Source organism: Pleuronectes platessa, chromosome 22 (genome assembly GCF_947347685.1).
Source record: "Pleuronectes platessa chromosome 22, fPlePla1.1, whole genome shotgun sequence".
In the NCBI taxonomy this organism is placed as follows: Eukaryota; Metazoa; Chordata; class Actinopteri; order Pleuronectiformes; family Pleuronectidae; genus Pleuronectes; species Pleuronectes platessa.
In genome coordinates this window covers 3,488,453-3,510,702 of record NC_070647.1, presented here as the reverse complement: position 1 = coordinate 3,510,702, position 22,250 = coordinate 3,488,453, and the positions used below count along the sequence as shown (strand labels likewise).

The 22,250-nt window shown below is 41.6% G+C and overlaps 2 protein-coding genes across 2 annotated transcripts; one reads left to right on the top strand and one right to left on the bottom strand.

Annotated features, from left to right (window-relative positions):
- The first annotated feature begins 3,809 nt into the window (after nucleotides 1-3,809).
- On the top strand, nucleotides 3,810-10,034 carry LOC128429156 (uncharacterized). Its single transcript, XM_053415440.1, has 4 exons — nucleotides 3,810-4,154; nucleotides 4,363-4,509; nucleotides 5,160-5,261; nucleotides 9,792-10,034. The coding sequence occupies exons 1-4, from the start codon at nucleotides 3,810-3,812 to the stop codon at nucleotides 10,032-10,034; spliced, it is 837 nt and encodes a 278-aa protein (XP_053271415.1).
- A 3,368-nt stretch (nucleotides 10,035-13,402) lies between these two features.
- Nucleotides 13,403-14,394, bottom strand: LOC128429155 (uncharacterized). Its single transcript, XM_053415439.1, has 2 exons — nucleotides 14,300-14,394; nucleotides 13,403-13,930 (listed from the first exon to the last, which is right to left on the bottom strand). Exons 1-2 carry the CDS (start codon nucleotides 14,384-14,386, stop codon nucleotides 13,403-13,405), a joined length of 615 nt encoding a protein of 204 aa, XP_053271414.1. The 5' UTR covers nucleotides 14,387-14,394.
- Between the last annotated feature and the right edge of the window lie 7,856 nt (nucleotides 14,395-22,250).

Genomic DNA, 22,250 nt, shown 5'->3' with positions numbered 1-22,250 from the left:
GTGTAGAGCCAGGAATCAGCTCTGCTTTTAAGTGTTTAGATTGTGATGCTTGTTGTTATACAGAGAATGATTACTTTCAGCATATTGGAAATCATCTAAAGAGCCACAAAACTGTCTTTTGTGTATTTGAAGGATGTAACTTTAGGACAAATATATACAATACATTTCTGAAACACAAAAGCAGAAGACACAAATACTATTCTTTGAGTGATTTTAAGCAAGAAGTGAGGGCAAGTCACCATAATCAAACTGTTGACCATTCAGATTTACCAGAGGCCAGTGATGGTGAGGGCACTGGTTTAGATTGTGATCAGGAAAGTGCATCCTACTTAGTTCTTCAAAGGATTGGCTTACTACTGCTGAAGCTAGAAAGCATCTATAACGCCTCAGTGAGTTGCATTGATGCCTTGGTTGAAGACCTTCAGTTCATTTCATCTTCAGCATCTGTTGCAGTTGTTAGGAACATACTTGATTCAACATTGAAGTCTAATAAATGCATTATTGATCAAGCCATCATAACTGACTTGGCAGAACAGTTGTGTAACTTACATCCCATTAGTACAGCACTTGGAACAGGGGGTCCACTTGGTTCTGCTTTTAAGAGAAGAAGGTATTTTAAGGAGCATTTCCAGTGTGTTGATCCTGTTGAATATATTCTTGATTCTCAAAAGAAGAAGACCTTTCAATATGTGCCTGTTCTCAAGACTTTGCAGGAAGTTTTGAAGAATAAATACATTGCTGAGGGAATCTTATCCAGACATTCAAACAGTACTGAATATATTAAGTCAATTTTTGATGGCAAATCTTTCAAACAAAATTACTTCTATGCTGGAGAAGAAACAAAACTATCTATAATCCTTTATGTTGACGACTTTGAGGTGTGTAACCCACTTGGAACTTCGAAAAAAATACACAAAATAACCGCAGTTTATTGGGTTTTGGCAAATGTTCCGTCCAAGTTGCAATCTGCATTAACGTCAGTACATCTAGCTTTACTTTGCAAAGCTGTCGATGTCAAGCAGTTTGAATACAAAACTGTTTTCGAACCACTCTTGAAAGATCTTGCCACTCTAGAACAGGAAGGGATTTTCATATCCAGTGTTAGAAAAAATATTAAAGGGACTGTACACTGTGTTGTAGCCGATAACCTTGGTGCCCATTCGATCAGTGGACTAGTTGAAAGTTTCAGAGGGCCCTACATCTGTAGATTTTGTCTTGGACATTCTTCAGAGTACCAGACACACGAAGTGCGGACTGGAGTGTTTCCACCTAGGACAAAGAAGGATCATAGTTTGCATGTACAAACTGTAAGAGAAACTCCAAATTTAAAGCATTGCTTTGGTGTAAAGCGGTCCTGCCCATTAACTGATAAATTGAATCACTTTCACTTTGTCTCTGGGTACCCACCAGATATTCTACATGATCTGTTTGAAGGCATTGTCCCAAGGGAACTAGCATTGTGTTTACAGATTTTTACCAAAAATAAGTACTTTAGTTTCAATGAACTGAACGAGTTAATCACAAGTTTTCCCTATAAAGGCTCAGACAAAGTCAACAGCCCTCATGCTATCCCTCAGAGCTACATTAAACGCAGAACTATAGGTGGAAATGCCCATGAAAATTGGGCCCTAATAAGGTTGCTACCACTCATTGTTGGTTCGCGGGTACCTGAGGGTGATTCTGCCTGGCAGGTTCTTATGACATTAAAAGATATAGTTGAATTGGTGGTTGCACCTGTTCACACTGTTGAATCTATTGCGTACCTTGACTTCAAAATATCTGAACATCGTGACAGATTCTTTGCAGTTTTTCCTGAAGAAACGTTGACACCCAAACACCATTTTTTGGAACATTATCCTGCATTGATTGAAAAATATGGGCCTCTGGTTGGTGTATGGACAATGCGCTTTGAAGCTAAACACAGCTTTTTTAAGCAAGTTGTGAGGCACTCTAAGAACTTCAGAAATGTTTTGTTGACCCTTTCTACAAGACATCAGATGTTTATGGCATACCACTTGCATACAGATTTAAAAAAACAGGCATTGTGTGTCACAAAAATTTCTGTAGTGCCTCTAGAAGTGCTGCATTCAGACATACAGGAAGCTTTAAGAGAAACATCTCCACTTCTGTCTACTGTACAGTTAGCTAACACTGTCACCTACTATGGAACAAGGTACAGTGCAGGGATGATCTTGTCTTATGGCTCTACTGGTGGACTACCGGACTTTGCTGAGATTATTCAGATAGCCATTTTGGACAACTCTGTACATTTTATTGTAAAGTTACTTTCTGCCTGGTATGAAGAGCATCGAAGATCGTTTCAACTGGAGAACAATGGGAAAATGGCTCTTTTGGAGCAGCAGAAACTTGATGATGTGTACCCATTGGCTGCATACAGCGTGGAAGGAAAACGCTTGGTTGTACTCAAACGTCACATCTGCTGTTCATTTTAGGTAATTTAAATAATTTTTGCATATTTCTGCCTCTTCATTTTTATGATATGTTTCCTATTTAAAAATGTACATTTAAATAAAGCTCCTAAATTTTATGATGCAAAAGTTGGGTGCCACGTAAACCATAAGTCAGTCCAACACACAAGTTATCAGTATGAATTCTGATTTGACACATGACTCGCAACATACACGGCAACACAACTAAATGGTGGTTGGACCCCATTTAGTTGGCATCCTGCTGACACAACTTTGAATAAAGTTTTCTTAAAAAGGGATCACAATGGAAATGGCAGTAAACAAATGTATCGTGATATTGACTATGAAATGCAGGCCGTGATTAATGTAATGATAAAAAGATAGATTTAAAATAGTTTTATAAAATAATTCAATAATTTTTATTTTCAAAGACTACAAATATTTGTAATTACATTTGAAAATTCTGTTGTTGATTAATTTAAGACAGCATAAGGAAACATTTTGAACTTTGAATGATTTTTATTTAAATAACCATTACACATTCTCTTTAATTAATAATGAACTAATTATTTTTAATTCAATTCAATCTGGTGGCACACTCTACACACATTACATTATTCCCTGAATGTCTTGTCTCATCAATAAGTTTATGCTTGTAATGATATTAAATATTTTTCTATTTACATTCTTCTCAGGCTGGCAGAGATGGAGGCAAAGCTTTGAGTATTGCTTGATGACCGAATCGAGAAGTTGGTCCTTCCATTAGGAATCCCACCCACTGTGGAGGAGCTGCAAACTATTGTGAAGGAGACCTTTGGAGTTTCGGACGAGTTTAGTCTTCAGTATTTGGACTCGGAATTCGAGGATTACTTCACTCTTCATAAGAGTGACCAAATTAAACACAAGGATACCATAAAGGTTGTTCAAGCTGCCCCGATTATTCTTAATTTGTTTCCGCATGAAGACATTTTGGACAGTTCCTTTGGTCAGCAGTCAACTTCATCATATGCAGGGGCTGAAGAATCATCTCCTGGGACAACTTCTTCATCGGACACTATTATCCTGCCTAGGCAAAGTCCCACAGAACGAAGCCAGCCATGGCCAAAGCAGTTCCCCATTCCACAGTTTGCGTATGAAACCGAAATGTACCTGGAAAGAGCCAATGAAGACTACACAAAGAATGGAACCCTTCTGACTACCTCAAAAGTTAAGACAGACATTCTTGAGAAGCTGGCTGGAACTATATATACATATACAGCCTATCCATCAAGTGCACAGATAAGTGATGTTGCTGAGGTACTTGTCAAGAAATATCCATGTCTCAAGGAACCGGGATTCTTCTAAGGCTACTATGGCTGGCAACAAAGCATCAAATACAAGATGGCAAATTATCACACCAAACTCAGAAGCTACGGTGTTCCTGAGGTGATGTGCAATGCACTGAAACGCAAGAGCCCTGCGGACCAGAAGTCAGCAAAAGGTGTAAAAAAGCCTCGAAAGGCAGAGGTAAACTACCTCCCCCCTTACCCAGCAGGAGAGGATGAAGAAAGTCAAGAACAAGAGAGGATTAAGTTGCTTACTGAAGTAAAAAAAAAGGACAACAACAAACTGATAAAAGAAACAATGTCAAAAACATTTGCACACAGAAGAAACGAAATCGTCAACCTATCGCCCAGCATAGAGGTCATCAAAGCCAGATGGCCCGCTCTGTTTGAGGCATCTCATGTGAGTTACAGGAGCATGAAAATTAAAAAATATTCCTAGTCCATTTTTAAAGATTGAACTGTTGGTTTTGCATATTTAGCTCTTACATACAAAATGTATGTTTTGTGTTAGGTGGCTTCTTGCTTTTAAAAATGTTGAAGAATAATATGTACACTTGTAATATGTAATATTTTAGGCTTTAAAGCTGGTTTCATTATTTGTCTTATAGATTGAGGACGAGTTTCAAAGAATCACAAGGGTGCACCTGGAATCAAAGTTCATGTCCAAGCTGGATGAATATACTCCCAAGCTTCTGAACCTCTTCCAGTCCAAGGGAGGGACCATGGGGTTGAGGTTGCAGGCTATTCTACTCAAGGTATCCTTCAATTAGTATAATATTTGGTGATATTCTATTTTAGGCATTTTGAGATTAAACTGCTGATTTCATTTGCTTATTACTTAAATCTACAGGAGGAAATGTTGGCCTGGGATTCTCTACAATAAGAATATTAAATAACTGCATACCTTAAGTATACAATCAACGGCAACTTTATTAGATACTGAATTATTCAAGTTTATAATCAGTTGTTGTTGACATTGTTGGAAAAATTTACATTCAATTATATGTTGATTAATTAGGTCAGAGGTGTGTGGTGCTCTATTGAGCTGCATTGATCTAAAAGTTGTTTCTAATTCTTTGTAGTCCATTTAGATTCATGTGGGGGTCAGGAAAAGACGGTCTGCTGTGATCATTCACAAATAAAGTGCTACATATGTGTGTTTACATCTAGACTGTATCTCCCTCCTGTGTCTTATCTGGTTCACAACACCAGCTTAAACCAGAAAAGGGGGGGAAACAGTCTGGCTCTGTCCAAAGGTGACACAATTTGCCTGCCAACATATCTAAAGCTCACTGAATAACATTTTATGTCATGTTTGTTTAATCCATACAAAAAGCAAGCTCTAAAATGTTGACTATGATTCTTAAACCATGAACTTGAATAATGTTTATTTTTGTCATTTCAGGCTCCAAGCAATCCTAGCATCAACGTATCCAGAGATGTTGTCATTCGTTGTTTGATTGTTTACCTCGGGGAATCAACAGATCAAATCTTAAAAGAGTATGATGTAAGTTGAAGAACACATCAAATATAAAGATGGTGATCACTATTTCTTTCATCTCTCCCCCTTTGTATGTCTTGGGAAGGTCAAAATACAATCACAAGTAACTCCCAGTAATTCTTTGCAAGCTACTAAGGTTTGTGAAGTCATGCAGGTAATCATTGTGCATTGTACATTTGTTTTCCATTAGGGAATTTTAAAGTACTAAATCCTCCCCATCCATCTGTTTCACCAGCTGGCAGAATTCAAAAGTTATCAGTAGTTTACTTATTGTCTTTATAATGTAGCCCTAAAAGTTCCTAGCTAGGAGTTTCTTCCTAAGAACTATTCACAAAGCAGTTGAGAGAGACCTTTATAGAGATACAGAAGGAACAGTGTTGATTCAGTTGCTGTGGTCGACTTCAAGAATCAATAATGAGCTAACAGTGCTTTATAAAGATTGGTTGACATGTGACCAACCTTTGTAAGTCAATGTAAAATAAGATAAATATCAATACATGCGTGTCAGGAAGAAAATAATTTATGTAGGTATCCATTGATTTCATTTTAGAATTGAATTTACAAATATCTACAATTCAGTTCAGACCATCATCTCTGGTGTCATTGAATTTGTATCATTTGTTGGTGAGCTGGTTTAATCCTTTTTAAGTTATCTGGGATGGCAATATACTTTTGCAATAACATGATCTCAGATTTTTTTTTTTTATAAATGGTTAAATAGGCTTTGACAGCCCATTTCAATAGATTTTATTGTCCATAGGGTTTGATGCACTTGGGGAGATGTTCAATTAGGACATTCACATTTGGCTGTATAGTAGAGATGAGCCGGATACTCGGCTGAAACGAGTATCCGGTACGGATAAAGCACTTTTGCCGAGCACGAGTATTATACGAGTAATACGAGTCAATATCTGTGCTCGGACTGAATGAAAATCCTCACACAGCGTCACAGCGCTCCTCCCCTTCACACACCGCTCTGCTCACTCACTCAAAGAACAGCTCTCTGTCTCTCAGTCACTCAGGTTCGCGGGTCTTTTCCGTTAACGTTTAGGGTTTCTACAGCTTGAAGTTTGTTTTTATTTCAGTTTGTACTTACTTATTAACCAGTAGAGTTCTGTTAAACGTGGGTTCGTTCAGACGTGGTGCTGGTAGAAAGCGACTCGCGTTGCGTCTCTGCCTGTCGGAGATTTTTTTTTTAAACAGTTTTTTTTTTTTTACTTTAACGGTTTAAACTTTTTTTAAACCGTCAGTTGGCTCTAACCAGTTTTATTTTACTTCACGCACTGAGTGTCTGACAAGTTCTAGGTAGTAGTGGTATAAAAAATATTACAAACTAGGGCTACGTTGTAGCACTAACGGGCCCGAGCACAGGCAATTTCAAGTCTGTTGCGGTCGGGGAAGAGAGAACGTTCGATGACCAAGCGCTCGTCTCAGCGTTGCATGCATTTGCGCACTGCTGCAAGATAAACGCTTCACTTCCTGTAGCCAGCAGGTGGCGCTATGATTTTAAGTCATGGTGTCTTTGTTGATGTCATCAGGTCGCGCTTCTTGTCTTACATGTGTAGTTTGAACTCGATTGGACCAAATATGTCCAAGATACAGAAGCTTGTGTTTTGATGGCGTTTAGTCACATTTTGACGCCTCGCCACGGTCACACGGTGTGGCGAAAAATTGATCTTTCAATAACTTTAGATCTCCATCTTGTTGTGATGACACTCGTCTAAATTTTCAGTTGATCTGATGAAAGCTCTCCAAGAAGTACTTGAAAATAAAAAACATGGAATATGGTCCAAATCGAAAATGGCGGGGTTCCTGTTGCGTTTTTCAAATTGCTCCGAGCGCGTTTTTTGTGCATCTGGTGATGATACACAACTGTCTTCAATTTCGTGAGGATCAGTGAATTCTAAATGAGGTGTTTCTCCATAAATGAGGGGAAGCTCTGTTGGTGGCGCTGTTGAGTCCATTTTGCCACGCCCATTCTTTAAAACCATCTGAATATCTTCAAGGGAGGGGGGCTGATGATACACACATGTAGTTTGAGGGAGATGGACCCATGAACACGGAAGTTAAAGCGTTTTCGTGTGTTATGGCGAGCTGATGTGACGCCCCGCCACAGTCAGACAGTGTGACGAAAAGTTGTTTCTTTGATAACTTTAGATCTCCATCTTGTTGTGATGACACTCGTCTAAATTTTCAGTTGATGTGATGAAAGCTGTACGAGAAGTATATCAAAGTAAAAGATTATGGAATATGACCAAAATGGCCACGAAATCGAAAATGGCGTGCTTCCTGTTGCGTTTTTCATATTGCTCCGAGCGCGTTTTTTGTGCATCTGGTGATGATACACAACTGTCTTCAATTTCGTGGGGATCAGTGAATGCTAAATGAGGTGTTTCTCCGTAAATGAGGGAAAGCACCATTGGTGGCGCTGTTGAGCCATTTTGCCACACCCATTTCCAAATACCCCAGAATACGTAAATTTTCACGAGGCCCATAATCTGCTCTATAGATGTTGAATGCATTCTGTAGTGAGAACACATTCAAGCACATGTCCTACACCTCCATGAGAGGGGGGAGGGGTGAGAAGGGGGAGGGATGAGAGGGGTGAAAGGGGGTGGGGTAAGATGGGGGCGGGGTGAGAGGGGGGCGGGGCCTTCAAAACAGGTTGATCTGAGGAGGTCTGTTTTAGACAGAGTATAAAGGTGCTGTTTTAAATTATCCTTGGGGTATTTTTACCAAAATATTTTACAGACATTTCATTAAGAACCCAAGGAACCATATCAACTGTGGTGAAATGGAAATAATATGTCCCCTTTAAAGCGAATATGTCCCCTTTAAAGCGTTTTCGTGTGTCATGGCGAGCTGATTTGACGCCCCGCCACAGTCAGACGGTGTGTCGAAAAGTTGTTTCTTTGATAACTTTAGATCTCCATCTTGTTGTGATGCCACCCGTCTAAATTTTAAATTGATGTGATGAAAGCTCTCCGACAAATAAATCAAAGCGCACGATGTACAAAAACAAGACATTTCCTGATGCCACCAGGGGGCGCTTTCCTTTTAAGTCATGATTTCTAGGTAGATGTCTTCCGGTCGCGACTCTTGTCTTATATGTGTAGTTTGGAGTCGATTGGACAAAATATGTCTAAGTTACAGAAGCTCGCTTATATTGGCGTTTAGTCGAACTTTGAGACCTCACCACGGTCACACGGTATGATGAAAAGTTTAAATATTGATAACTTTAGATCTTCATCTTGTTTTGTAGAGTCTCATCTAATTTTTAAGTTGATCTGATGAAAGCTCTCCGAGTAGTACATAAAAACATAACACGTCTTAAAAACAAGACATTTCCTGTTGCCACCAGGGGGCGCTGTGATTGTAAGTCACAATTTCTGCAGTGATGTCTTCTGGTCGCGACTCTTGTCGTATGTGTCTAGTTTGGACTCAAATCAAATCAAAAATGGCGGGCTTCCTGTTGCGTTTTTCATAATGCTCCAAGAGGCTTTTTTGTACATCTAGTGATGATACACAACTGTCTTCAATTTCGTGAGGATCAGTGAATGCTAAATGAGGTGCATCTCCGTAAATGAGGGGCTCTCCGTTGGTGGCGCTGTTGAGCCATTTTGCCACGCCCATTTCCAAATACCCCAGAATACGTAAATTTTCACGACTTTCTAACTTACTGCAAACTTTTACAACTTTTTGAGCATGGTAAAGCCCTCAAAAAGCCAATTCATTAACGACACAGCAAAATAATAATAATAGGAATAATAATAATCATTTCAATTTCAATAGGTCCTCTCACCGATTTCGGTGCTCGGGCCCTAATAATAATAATCATTTCAATTTCAATAGGTCCTCTCACCGATTTCGGTGCTCGGGCCCTAATAATAATAATAATAATCATTTCAATTTCAATAGGGCCTCCCACCGATTTCGGTGCTCGGGCCCTAATTAAGCTACACACACACACACACACTCCCCCTCTCTCTCTCTGTCTCTCTCTTACTCACTTACACACACACACACACACACACACATACACACACACACACACCTGGTGTGGAAATAAATTAAAAAAAATTCAAAGTTAAAAAAGAAAGTTATGTTGAGTATGAAAACACTTGTTATTACATTTCACTTCATAATTGCAACAGCATGTGTTGTATTCATTGTTACAAAACTTGTTCTGTAAATAGTTTGTTTGCTATTGTGATCAAAATCATTGATCTGAAGCTCAATGCTGATGCTGTCCTGTAATAGTTTTCTAATCAGCAATAAATATAACAATTTCTGATCAACCCATATCAATTGCATGCTTAAAATAATATACTGGTTAAAGCCCCGCCCATTTCAAGACAACCCGGCCCACTTCCGGGTTAAATCACACCCACTTCCGGGTTAGGCCCCGCTCACTCCGAGTACGGATACGGATACAGATAATTGATATGGTTAACAGATACAGATACAGATACAGATAATGCTGTACTCGCTCATCCCTACTGTATAGTCTGAGAAACAATATTTTTGCTCTTTCAGGATGCTGATGAAGACAGTGTGTCGCAGGATCTTGCTGACCAAAAGATGAAGATCTTCAAGATTAAAACGTCAGAGGGTGCCGACAAAGTTGGTATTGTGTTGGAAAGCGTAACAGTTCTGATTGGACTGACAAATTTTCCAAGGGCTTGCTCCATGCTCGTTGGACTGACATATGCAGTGAATCTTGCCTATCCTAAGGAGCTCAGGTACACTTTCGAAGCCTTCCAGAAACTCTTCCTGTAACTGGATTGTTCAAAGCTGTCCCCAAAAGTGAACAGCCTCAAGAACAAGCTACTAGATAAAAAATGAAGGGAAGTTTGTTAGGTCAATGGCAAAACATCAACAGTTTAGACATTGAAAAAACAAATCTCCTTTCATTTGAAAGGGTCCCTATTCGAGTTTAACGTTACTTGTTATGTTTTGCTTCAAGGCTTTGTTAAATCCCACAGTTTCTGTGTTGAGGGATTGTCCTTACCCAACCATACTCATTTGAGGGGAGGGGCATTATGTTTTTTACCATGCAACTGTTCTTAAACTTTGTCCACTGTGCACACTAGGGATGCAAATTAGAAATTTTTTATTGAGAAATTTTAAGTGAGTCCAATTTTAGCAGTGAAAAAGTATCCAAGACCTTATCCCAGATTAGCGGTATAAATTGTATCTCTATTGTACATATACATGTTTTGCATAATATTTGTCTCTAGTTTTTATTGTATTTTTGCATTTGCACTTAAAAAATGTTGAATGAACATGTTTAAGCAAAGTTGCACAAATAAAGGTTTTTTATCTGCTGTTCTTGTTATGCATGGTGATCTGTTGATCCTACTGAAGTAAATTGTGCCATCATAAGTCATGGTATTGAATGGATTAGACATAAACAAATTATGGCAACAAAGTGACATCCAATATTATTGAATATATTGATTTAAAGTATTGTGAAGCAATTTAATACTTGAATTCAATTTACGTAGATATAAATAAGAATACCAGTGTAATTGTGTTGAACAATATGCTAAAATGAGTTGATATAGTTTATATTATTAAGTGAATCCAAATCATTTATATCCCGATATTTAGTAAGGTTATACAAATTTTAATCAGTAAATATAAATAAAATTCACGAAATATTCAGTAAATATAAATAAATTTACACCAGATTTTCAGTAAAAATTAATCAATTTCACCGTTTATTCAGTAAATGTTAATCAATTTACAGCAGATTTTCAGTAAATATTAATCAATTTACAGCAGATTTTAAGTTAATATAAACATTTACGCCAGATTTTCAGTAAAAATGTATCAATTTCCACCAAATATTCAGTAAATGTAAAACATTTTACAGCATATTTTCAGTAAATATAAATCAATTTACAGCAAATTTTCAGTTAATATAAATACATTTACACCAGATTTTCAGTAAATATAAATCATTTTTTATGTTTAAATTTAGTTAAATTATTCAATACTTTTTAATCAAAGTTGTAGTAATTAAAATCTACTCAATTATATCACTTGTCACTTTGTTGCCACAATTGTTTTGAGTAACCATTGGTCAAATTTTTTAGGGTGTACATGACAGTCTGGTGAGTTATATTGTGTTTTATTATCAGTGTAATGCTGCTTATGCTTCAACTCTGGAAAGAGAGAGATAGCAACAAAGCCAAGAGTATAGACACGCTTGAGGGAGAAATTGTGGATCTCCGGAAGAAGCTGGAAGATGGCAGATGAAGGGAGGAGGACCTGGAGAAGAGCCTGAAGGAAAGCCAAAAAAGTGAGCAGGACAAAGCTGAATTAAGAGAAGCTTTATAACAAAATAGCTTAAAACATGAAGTGACCAGACAAATGTTAGCTGACACCCATATTCAATACGGAGCGGCACTAGCTGAGGTTGAAAGAAGGAGGGATTTTCAGTGGTGGCACACATGCATAGAACGATGGATGCATGCAGGACGATGGGGATTCAAACACAGAATGCATTCACGGACATGAAAAAACACTCAAAACGACTGGAGCATGTGGTGTTAAACCTCAAAAAGGAGCTTGTTCAGTTGGAGAAGGGGAAGCAGAGGGTTGTTGAGAAACTCAAAGACGAACTGTCCCAAAAGGACAAAGTTATTGAGAACGAGAAACAGAGGAGGAAGATGGATAAAAAGGATGCTGTCTTCGATAAAATGGAGCAGGATAAAATAATAACCGAGCAGGGTGAGCGGATCACAGACTTGGAGAAGGAGTCATTGAACCTTCTACTTATCTCTACCTCCAAGAAATGTTCGGTTCTCTCCAACAAAGTTGAGGAGATAGATGTTGTAAAAGAGGGAATGAGAGCAGTGGGGTGTGAAATGGTCGCTGTACAGGAAACCAACTTTCTTCTTAAGTCGCGAGTGAATGCAATGAGGAGAAAGATCAAGCGACTGGAGGAGGAAAGACAGACAGAAAAAGAGAAATTTAAGGAAATGCAAGAACATCTGACTGAGACCAAGCAACAAAACGTCACACTGACTGAAAATAAGAGACTTTTAATCAGTAAATTAAAGATGAGCGAGAAGGAGTTGAACAAGAAGCAGGAGGAGACCAGGATCCTAGGGACACGTATGATGCGTCTCAACGCGGATGTAGAGTCTTGTGCCCGTGTTATCCATGACCCCAAGAAAGTAAAAATCGGGGTACAGAAAATGAAAGAAAAATGCCCAAGTTATGATGAAGTGAGGGTGGGTGAGGAAACCAAAGAAGACTATCAGCTTCGCATCTACCTTCTGAATAAAAAGTTGCATCTCAGTGAAACGCGCCATGAGAGTTCCACAAAGCAGGTGAAACGTTTACAACATCAGCTGATGGAAGCACAGGAGCACGTGCACATGCTGAGGGTTCATTTCATCGGTTTACTCAAGGAGAAAAAGTTGGAGGTAGAAAATTTGAACAAAGAAATAAAGAACAAAGCAAAACGTTCTCCAATGACAAAGAGGTCCCCCAACTTGCCCAGTCAGGCCCAAATGCAGCCGACGAGTGCATAGGCTGCCAATCGTCCAGAGAAGCAGAGGCCGTCCCCCTGCTCAGAGGACAATCGGACAAACAAGAGTCTGCAGTCGTCCACAGACGCTCCGCAGTTATACATCAGGTCCATGATCGCTTGAGGATCAACCACCAAATGGTTGTTGATGTAGACAAGGGGTTCTCAAACTTTTGCATGCTGGGCCCCCCCAAAGCTGGTTAGGGGTAGTTGGGGCCCCTCCCCCACCCCCCGCGCCGCCCGCCACCACCGCCCTTAACTACACCACAATATCAGTGGCGGCTGGTGACATTTTTTTGGGGGGGGGCGCACTTGGGCGGCGCGGTTTATTTAATAAAAAAACTGAGGTTTTGATTAGAATATTAAAAAAAACATAGCTTTATTTCAATAACATACAGTGCTCAACACTAGTATCCAACAACAATAACCTGTTACTTTGGGCATGACAGTTCAGAGCAGAATGGTAGGGACATAGGTAAGAGACATTGGGTAGGGTTTCAGAGATGAACAGAATAAAAAAGGTGCCCACACCCTCACACGAAAGAGGTTTAGAGCAGAAGAGACATAACATTTTACATTTGTTGTTTGTCAAGAGTAGGCCCCACTACTTGTAAAGAAACTTAGCCCTCCCCTCTTTCAAGCTGGCAAATCTCTCTATCACCTTCTGGTTAAAGTCAATCATGTCTGTGACAAGCCTTTTTTCCATTGAGAGCATGGCTAAGGCATTCAGTCTGTCCTGAGTCATTGTGTTCCTGAGAAAGGTTTTAACCCTTTTCAGTGTTGAAAAACACCTCTCCGCCTCAGCAGTGGCCATGGGAGTTGTGATGATGATTTTAAGCAGTGTTTCTGTCTCTGAAAATACCTCAGAAAGGTTATTGTCTTTGAACAACTGGTAAAGATCCACAGCACCACGACAGGTTCGGAATTCTTCTGAGCCATAGATGAGGGTAAGCTCTGTCTTCAGCCTACTTCCATCGAGCACAGGATAGGCCTTCAATGTTGTGGCCAGAGCAACTTCAGGGAATGCATCGAGGTAGTGGTCAAACTGGGGGCTGTCCAGTAAGGTGGCACTGATGAGGTGGTCCTTGAAGGCAAAGCGTTCCTTGGTGTGTCCAAGTATGGTGTCGCATACCTACAGATAAATATAGAGAGAGACAGACAGATAAGGTGTGGGGCATTTAGATGCTAATAACCTTTTACTTCAACCATCTTGTCCTGGCTGCAGACAAAAGCCAACAATCAGAGTCTAACAGCTCTGGCTCTAGACACACAAAAGCCAGGAACTAGCCTGGTGCTATGAAACACACACACCCCCACTCCATGACACACAAAAGCCAGGAATTAGGTCTGATGGCTCATCAACATTTCGAATTGGTATTTTAGATAAAGTATAGTCTGATATGATATCCACACAAATCTCACAATTTCCAACATGTGTTCTGCTGTGGGAAAGACAAAACATTGAACTTTAACACAGGCATCTGCTGATTTTGACACTCACCTCTGAGGCAATCCTTTTAAGCTCATCTTGATCGATAGCCCGGCGCTTCCTCGGCTGCTCAGAGCCACTTCTGTGCTCCACCACCATTGCATGGACTGAATCTCTGTAAATAAAAATAATAATAATTTAAAAATCACATTTGTCTTATTACTATGGTTAATGTAAAATAAGAATGTTATGACTAAGCTTACAGAATAATAACAATAATGAAATTACCAGATTTTTTGTATGTCCTCTTGGAACTGCTGGATGCAGCGATTTATATGGACTGAATCTATGTTTCTGTTCTGGAGCTTGGCATAGAGAATGTCCACGTGTGGCATTATCCGATGAAACAGTTTAAGGAAGAAGTTGAAATCAGGATCCTCCAGTAGCCTGATGTGGCCTCCTGCTTCGTGGCTGGTCTTGTCATCAAAGCCATCTGATGCTCGAATTCTTTCAAAGCAGTCAATGAGGTCATCTCTGTGCTCAAACACAGTATTGACGGCACGGCTGTGAAAGTTCCACCTCACATTGCTGGCCGTTGGCAGTCTACGGGCCACTGTTTTATCAAGGACAACGGTCCGCTTCGGCGATCTTGAAAAGAACGCAGCTAATCCACCCAAGTCAGAAAAAAAGTTCTTGACTTTAACAATGTGAGAGGTGGCCTGTTGCATTATAAGATTGAGCTGATGGGCATAGCAGTGGATATAGTGGGCAGTTGGGTAGTCGTCCTGGATTCTCTTCTGAACACCTGAAGAGGTACCCCTCATTACACTGGCACCGTCATATGCCTGGCAGATGAGTTTAACTTTCTGCTCACCTGGGAGGATGGCAGCAAGGCGTTCTTTTAATGCCATGGCAATGGTCGCTGCTGTAGCTGACTGCAGAGGGATGAACTCAAAGAATCTTTCCTCCAGGTTAGCACCATTTAAGTAGCGAAGCACAAGCACAAGCTGGGTTTGTGTGCTAATATCCGTGGTCTCATCTGCTTGGATCGATAGAAAATCGCTGCTTTGAATCTCGCTTACGATCTTTTCCCTAACAACAGCCAGCATACAGTCAAGAAGTTCATTCTGGACCGATTTGGATGTTCCCTTGAACACAGTCGCGCTGTCGAGATGGTCTTTCAGTGCACCGTCGAGTGAGGCAACAACGTCCACCAAGCCACGAAATATCCCTGGGTTATCAGAGCTCTCGCTCTCATCATGACCACGCAGTGCCAACTCAAATGCACCACAGAACTTAATACAGTCTATAATTCTTGAGAGAATGTGCCTGTTCTTCCTTACTTCCTCATTGTGTTTACGGATGCCAATTCGGTACCCTTCGTCGAGCTGTTCCGCTATACTCAGTCTCCCAAAGAGACTTAGCTTCATGCTGTTAGTAAGATGGCAGCGAGACGATTCGTGTTTCTTGCATTTCTGGGTGAAGTGCTTTAGATCCCTCATCCCCGTCGTTGTAGTCCAGAGTATTTCAGTCCCAGTACATTGGAACAACAAGCAGGGGAAACAAAAAAACGCATTACTCACTGCACAGCCCGCTAACCAGCTCCGGTTAGCATAAAGGCTGGAGGAGAAGCTCCGCTTGTAGGTTCTTCATTCGCCATACTCTCAGATTAAAACAAGTATCTGCTAAGTGATAACTATGCTGCACCTGTAGATATGTGATGTGAGGGAATCACAAAAGGTCTCTGATTGGACAGTCCTGTCAGCATGATATATAAGAAACCCTTTCATTGGCTGTGGGCGCAAGGTACGTGCGCCCATGGCTCGAACTGTCATCCGCCAATGAGAACTGTCCTTGCTCAAATGTTCCTGCCCCTTTTTTTGGCTTCCATAGACTTCCACTTGACCGGCGCCCACAGGGAGGAGTGGCTTCTCTCTCAGTGACGTTATCGTATGTTATCATTCAACGAATGGCAATATATTATATTTGGTCACATTTAAGTGGTTTTTGACAGGGGCTTACGGTCTCCGGCACACATTTAACGCTTTAAAACAGTACATTTCTTATTAAATTATTTGATATATAATGTTTTTTGTCATGTCATTTTTTATTTTTTTCATCTCAAAATTGTAGGGTGGGCGGCGCCCCAGCGCCCTGTATTGACGCACCGCCACTGCACAATATATAGATAGATAGATAGCTTGGAGACAGTGCTATGCTTGGAGATGGTGGATTGTTGTTGCTGGAGGCCATCACGTTTACCTGTTAAAGAAGTCCACAGGCTTCTCTTTCAAGTCGGGGTGTTTGGTGTCGAGGTGCCTTTTTAATTTGCATGGCTTCATGCTGTCATTTGCCAGCACCTCGGCACACAAAACACACTGAGGACGTTGCCCAGTCGTGCCAGTGACGGTGAAACCAAACTGCAAATAGCTCTTGTCATATTTGCGAAGCTTTGGCTTCTTCGCAACCGGCGCATCGGTTGCCTGACTGTTACGAATGTAACTGTTACGAATGTAACAGTCAGGCAACATGTAATATGTCCATAGTTGTGTTTGTTTGCTGATACAGTGTGTGGGATGTTAATAAAGTTCTAATTGCAACATCGTGGTCTTTTGAGTGTGTTTGTATGTGTGGCTGTGAGCGACTTGCACTGAAATCATGAATAAGGCTGTGCTAGGCAATGGTTCCTAACAAAACGAACAGTACACAATGTAGACAGGGACAGCACAGAATAGTATTCAAGTGTTGGTGTTTTATTTGTTGTAAACACTCTGGATGATTGAAGATGTAAAGGTAGGTGTTAAGGAGAAAAGGGCTAGCTGTAGTTGGAAGAAGTTAGCTAGCTAGAAGGCTAGCGCTTGGGGCTATGAGCTTTCTAAAAAAGACTGTGGAGCAAATTACTCCTTAGATTAGGCTACGAATAGGCCTGCTGCAAGTGCAGGAAGGTATTATTAAGGAAGGAGTGCGTCTTTAAAAAGACTGTTTATAAAGCAATGAATATCTGAATTATAGAGGAAACAAGAGCAATCGCACAAACTCTGCAGGGTGTCGTCTCAGTGAGGGTGAGCGCTGACCATGCCTGCAGTTACTTTTATGCTGGAAGCTAACGTGCAACTCGCGTTCAAATGATAACACTCCTCTTTTGATTCGTGGATCAGGAACGAAACAGTATTTGATTTGTTGTGTCAGTCCAGCCCCTAGCATTTCGCCCTTGAGGTCGGTCTTTTTTTTTTTCGTCTGTAACATTGCGCCCCCCACTTTTAGAACCACTGATGTAGACAGTTGTCTCCTGGGTAATCTCTCTCTCTCTCTCTCTCTCTCTCTCTCTCTCTCTCTCTCTCTCTCTCTCTCTCTCTCTCTCTCTCTCTCTGTCATGGCGGAGTGAGCGTGGAGCTGAGAGCTGTGTGTGAGTGTGAAAGTATTGTGGGATTAAGACTAACTTTACTGAGCTCTACCATTTAGGTGTATGTTTATTTGTTGGTCTTTAGTTGTCTGGTTGTTTTTTTTCTGTTTAGATTAGTTTGCTGAGTGACTGTGTCATTGAGTGTGCGCGTGTATGCTAACAGGCAGCATGGCAGACTGAAGTGTGACAGGTAGCCTCTGAAGCTCCGGAGAGTCCAGGGAGGAGGCCCCCTTGTAAATGATGTCTCTGAGCATGATATCTATCCCGGTGCATCCTGCAACATTTTAACAGCCTGGGTCTGGATTTTAGCCTGTTTTTAATGAGCGATGACAAGCTAGTCTCACCATCTCTTCCTGGATTTCATGAGTGTTTTTAAAGTCGGGAACCTTTTAAAAAAAGAGCAAAGGCTACAAGGGGACTCCCTGCACTGGCTGCTGCAGGAGCCTGTCCTGTATGGGACCGTTTTAGATCCCCCCCGCTGGGCACAGGGCACCCTGTCCAGACTGATGCAGGCTGCCGGGGTCTCTACGCTGGGCCAGATGTTGAGGACCCTTTCCCTGCCACTTTCCTGGCACTGGATTTGAAGGACTGTTCTTGACCTCTGGTGCAGCCGGCTCGCCCGGTCTCCCTGGAGGGAACTACCAGGAAGACTCTATACCGACTTCTGGTAAAAACACTTAACATTAAAAGACTGAACTGACAGAGAGACACTCCTTGGAGGAGCTTTTTTGGTGGAGCCCAAGGAACCGGACTTCAGTGGAGGTCGCTCTACAAACCTCCACTGAGTAAGAGACACGGAGACCTCCAGTGGAGGTTGCTCCACGGCATCATGGCAGTGTACGCTTTTTTATCAATAATCAAGAAGACAGTGGAAGACAAATGCCCATTTTGTGGTGTAAACGAAACTCTCTTTCACTGTTTTCATGAGTGTCACCGTCTCACTGTTTTCATGATTGTCCGATTTGTTTCTGTTTTTACAAGTTGTTTTTACCAGTTTTAAAGAGGTTTTAACAAGCAGGGTTTTATTTATGGTTTTAAATACACGCGCCAACAAAAATACAAAAGCCAGCTTTTAAACTTTGTTTTAGGGCAGGCTAAGATGGCCGTGTATATAACCAGGAAGAGGAAGGTAGAGTAGGACGTCCACAATAAGTCGGTCCCTGTCTGTGTCAACACGATTAAATCCAGAATATTGGTTGATTTTAGTTTTTATAAAGCAGCAGGTGACCTGGACTCTTTTAATGATCTGTGGTGTTTTGAAGATGTTTTATGTTCTGTGACAAATCAAGAACTTGTTTATGCTGATTATATTGTGTGAGTCTTTTGTTTATTTATTTATATGTATTTTAAAATAACTTATTAGGTGTTTCAATGTGTATTGTCAAAAAATTTTACCTAATAAAGTTGTTGTTAAAAATCTAAAAATCTCTCTCTCTCTCTCTCTCTCACTCTCTCTTTCTACCCTCTCTCTCTCTCTCTATGCCCTCTGTCTCTCACCTTTCCAATTGACAGAGGCAAATGGCCGTCCCCACAAGTATCCTCCTGCTTCGCCTCAGTCGCAGAGTGCGTGTTCAATGATGGATGGTTTCATATTTAGATTTTGTTCCCACTGCCCATGTAGACAAAATAAAACATTCAATAGCAAAGGGATTTTTTTCCACTTTGAGTTTGCGTCTGATTTTGCTGACAAGCGCCCCTGGTGCTGCCCTCTCCTGGCTAAGGTCATATCTCACAGCCCAACAACAGTTCATCTATTTCAATAACTGCACCTCCACCACTGCTCCTCTGTCCCGAGGCATCCCCCAGGGCTTAGTGCATGGTCCTCGCCTCCTCCCCCTCAGCCACGTCCTCACAGTCTCCATTTCCACTGCTACGCTGATGACGTCCAGCTCTACATCTCCACCATTCCTCTAAAACTAGTGTAAACTAAACTAAACTTTTGAATGATTAAACTCACTACAACTGACATTTAGAGACATTACTGGGGCAATTCCATAGCTGACCACTAATTGGAGGACTAGGATGTGTGTGGGGCTGTGTCCTGCTCTGCCCACATGAAAACTTCATATTCAATGTAAAAGAAATCAACACCCATCAGTGATTAGAAACATAAAACTCACAGTATCTCAGTATTCAAGTTTTAAAGATGTTTTTATGGTAGGACACTGTGTGTGTGTGTGACAGTTTTCCTATCTGCCTTAAATGCACCACCTGCAAATGTTTATCTTTGCATTAAATGTAAGGACAAGTACAAGTACCTCAAAGTAAAAATGTGGAATATGGCCAAAATGGCCACTAAATGCAAAATAGCAGGCTTCCTGTAGTGTTTTTCCAATTGCAACTATATCGGTATTTGGTCGGTCTGGTCATGATACACCTGTGTATCGATTTTGGTGAAGATAGATCAATGTGAACACGTTCCGGGGGTCACCATTGAGCCATTTTGCGACGCCCATTCAAAATTCCTCCAGAATACGTAAATTTACACCTTTTCTAACTTTCAGCAAATTTTGGTAAGAATTTTAGCATGTTAAAGGGGACATTATGCCCATTTTACCACAGTTGATATGGCTCCTTGGGGTCTTAATGAAATGTCTGTAACATTTTTTGGTCAAAATACCACAAGGATCATTTAAAACAGCACCTTTTTACCCTGTCTAAAGCAGCCCTCCTCAGATTGACCTGTTTTGAGTGCCCCCCCCTTAACCGCCCCGCCGCCCCCTCTCTCCAACAACCCCCCCCCCACACACACACACACACATACACTAGGGATGAGCATTCGATTAGATTGTCTTAATCGATCGTCGGGAGAATTTACGATAGATTTTTGATTACTCATTTATATTTTTATATAAAAATTCACTATTTATAGGCTATATTAAAATGATTGTTTCCTCATTGAGATCTTTATAACAAGATGAACAACTCTTGTGGCAGTTAAACTGGATCCGTTCAATGGTTACACTTGAAAATATGTGCTGCTGTACTCTCAAGCTCCGATGAGAGACCAGCTAGCTCAATTTGACGGTTCTCGACGTCTCAGTCCGGGTCTGTCCGGTTTCCCCTCTGCATGGACTGACGGTCCGTGTGCGGACATGAAGCCGAGCGAGCAGCGGAGGCTTAGCTCCGGGCTGCTTCGTTCAGCTGCTAACATCCTCGCTGTGCTGCGTTCAGGGCAACTCGGATATCCCGACCTCCTGCCACATAGCGAACATGCAATAGTTTTCATTGATGAAAAAATAATGTCATCGACGAAATTCTTAATGATCAATTCATCGATCGTCGATTGATTATGCCCATCCCTAACATACACACACAGACACAGACAAAGGGATCGTGGAGGGGCTAAAGCTTTGGAGGCTAACACTGCTGCAACTTTTGCGGCGAAATGCACTTAAAACCCCGGGTATGAGTTTATTTTAAAGCGAGCTACGGGGGCGGCAACGAGCTGCTGGTGACTGGAACCGGTTCGTGCAGCTCGGGGTGCCTGGAGCAAATCTGTACGGGCCACAAAAGTTACAAGGCGCAGCTCCGTCCCCCCCTCCTCCTCCTCCGCATTGCCGCCCGGGCATCGCAGGAGAGGCTATCCGCTGAGCGAGCGCCCAAGCATGGGTACAAGCAGCCGGAGACCGGGGGGGGGGGGGGTCCTGGAACACGTTCCGGTGCTATTTTCTAACAAAGCTCCACAAAAACAGCTGTTTTCTATTTATACCTGCAGCTTCTACCGGGGCGACACAAACACAGGAGCTACGACTTGGGTTAGCCTCCGTGAGCATTGTTCCTCCATTCCGGACCCGAAATGGGATCTATCCCCACACCTCCCAGGCCGATGCTTCCCGGGTGGGGTGCCACATGCAATACTGTTGTAAATACGTTCACAAGCAACCATTTCAGAAAGTCCTGCAACTTTAAACACAAACTAGCAGCAAGCTAGCGTTAGCTCCCGACAAACAGCTGTTTTCTAGTTATACATGCTGCTTCTACCGGGGCGAAACACACACACAGAAGCTAGCGTTAGCTCGCTGCTGCTACCTGTAAACCAACACCGACACGTCCCCGGAAAAAACACCCACACGTCCACCAGAAGCAAGTCGCTGACAGTGAGCCAGCAGCCAGCGGACATCACCCAGCGAGCCCGAGCTGAGGAGGGGGCTGTGGCTCTAACTTGCCCGACCGCAGGCTCTGTTTCCCCCTCGGCTAGCTCCCCAGCTAACACCCGCCGCCTCGAGTTGAGCAGGGTGCTGTGGCTCGTAATTTACCCTGGTCTCCTCCGCCAGATCTCCGCCTCCAGGGGGGGCTATGCCATGTAGACCAACTGTGACGTCAATTCTGGTCGTATTCCCATTCGACGCACTCTAGCGTATAGTTTCTGACATAGAGGAACCACAACAAATCGCAGGAGGTTTTTTTTTCAAGAGTTTTTGGGACGGTAGCCATGCCAGATACCCACATTAACGGGCCTGAGCACATGCATTTTGAAGCGTTGAATGCGTTTTGCCTGAAAAAAGGGGGTCTCGGGGGGCACCATTGAGCCATTTGCGACGCCCATTGAAAATTCCTCCAGAATACGTAAATTTTCACCACTTTCTAACTTTCTGCAAATTTTTGTAAGAATTTGAG

Excerpts from the sequence above, each read along its gene's own strand:
- LOC128429156 (XM_053415440.1), top strand. The coding sequence starts at position 3,810 with ATGGCAAATTATCACACCAAACTCAGAAGCTACGGTGTTCCTGAGGTG. Across the intron at positions 4,155-4,362 it reads CTCTGTTTGAGGCATCTCAT|ATTGAGGACGAGTTTCAAAG; the intron begins GTGAGTTACAGG and ends TTTGTCTTATAG. Across the intron at positions 5,262-9,791 it reads AAATCTTAAAAGAGTATGAT|GATGCTGATGAAGACAGTGT; the intron begins GTAAGTTGAAGA and ends TTGCTCTTTCAG.
- LOC128429155 (XM_053415439.1), bottom strand. The coding sequence starts at position 14,386 with ATGGTGGTGGAGCACAGAAGTGGCTCTGAGCAGCCGAGGAAGCGCCGG. Across the intron at positions 13,931-14,299 it reads TTAAAAGGATTGCCTCAGAG|GTATGCGACACCATACTTGG; the intron begins GTGAGTGTCAAA and ends ATTTATCTGTAG.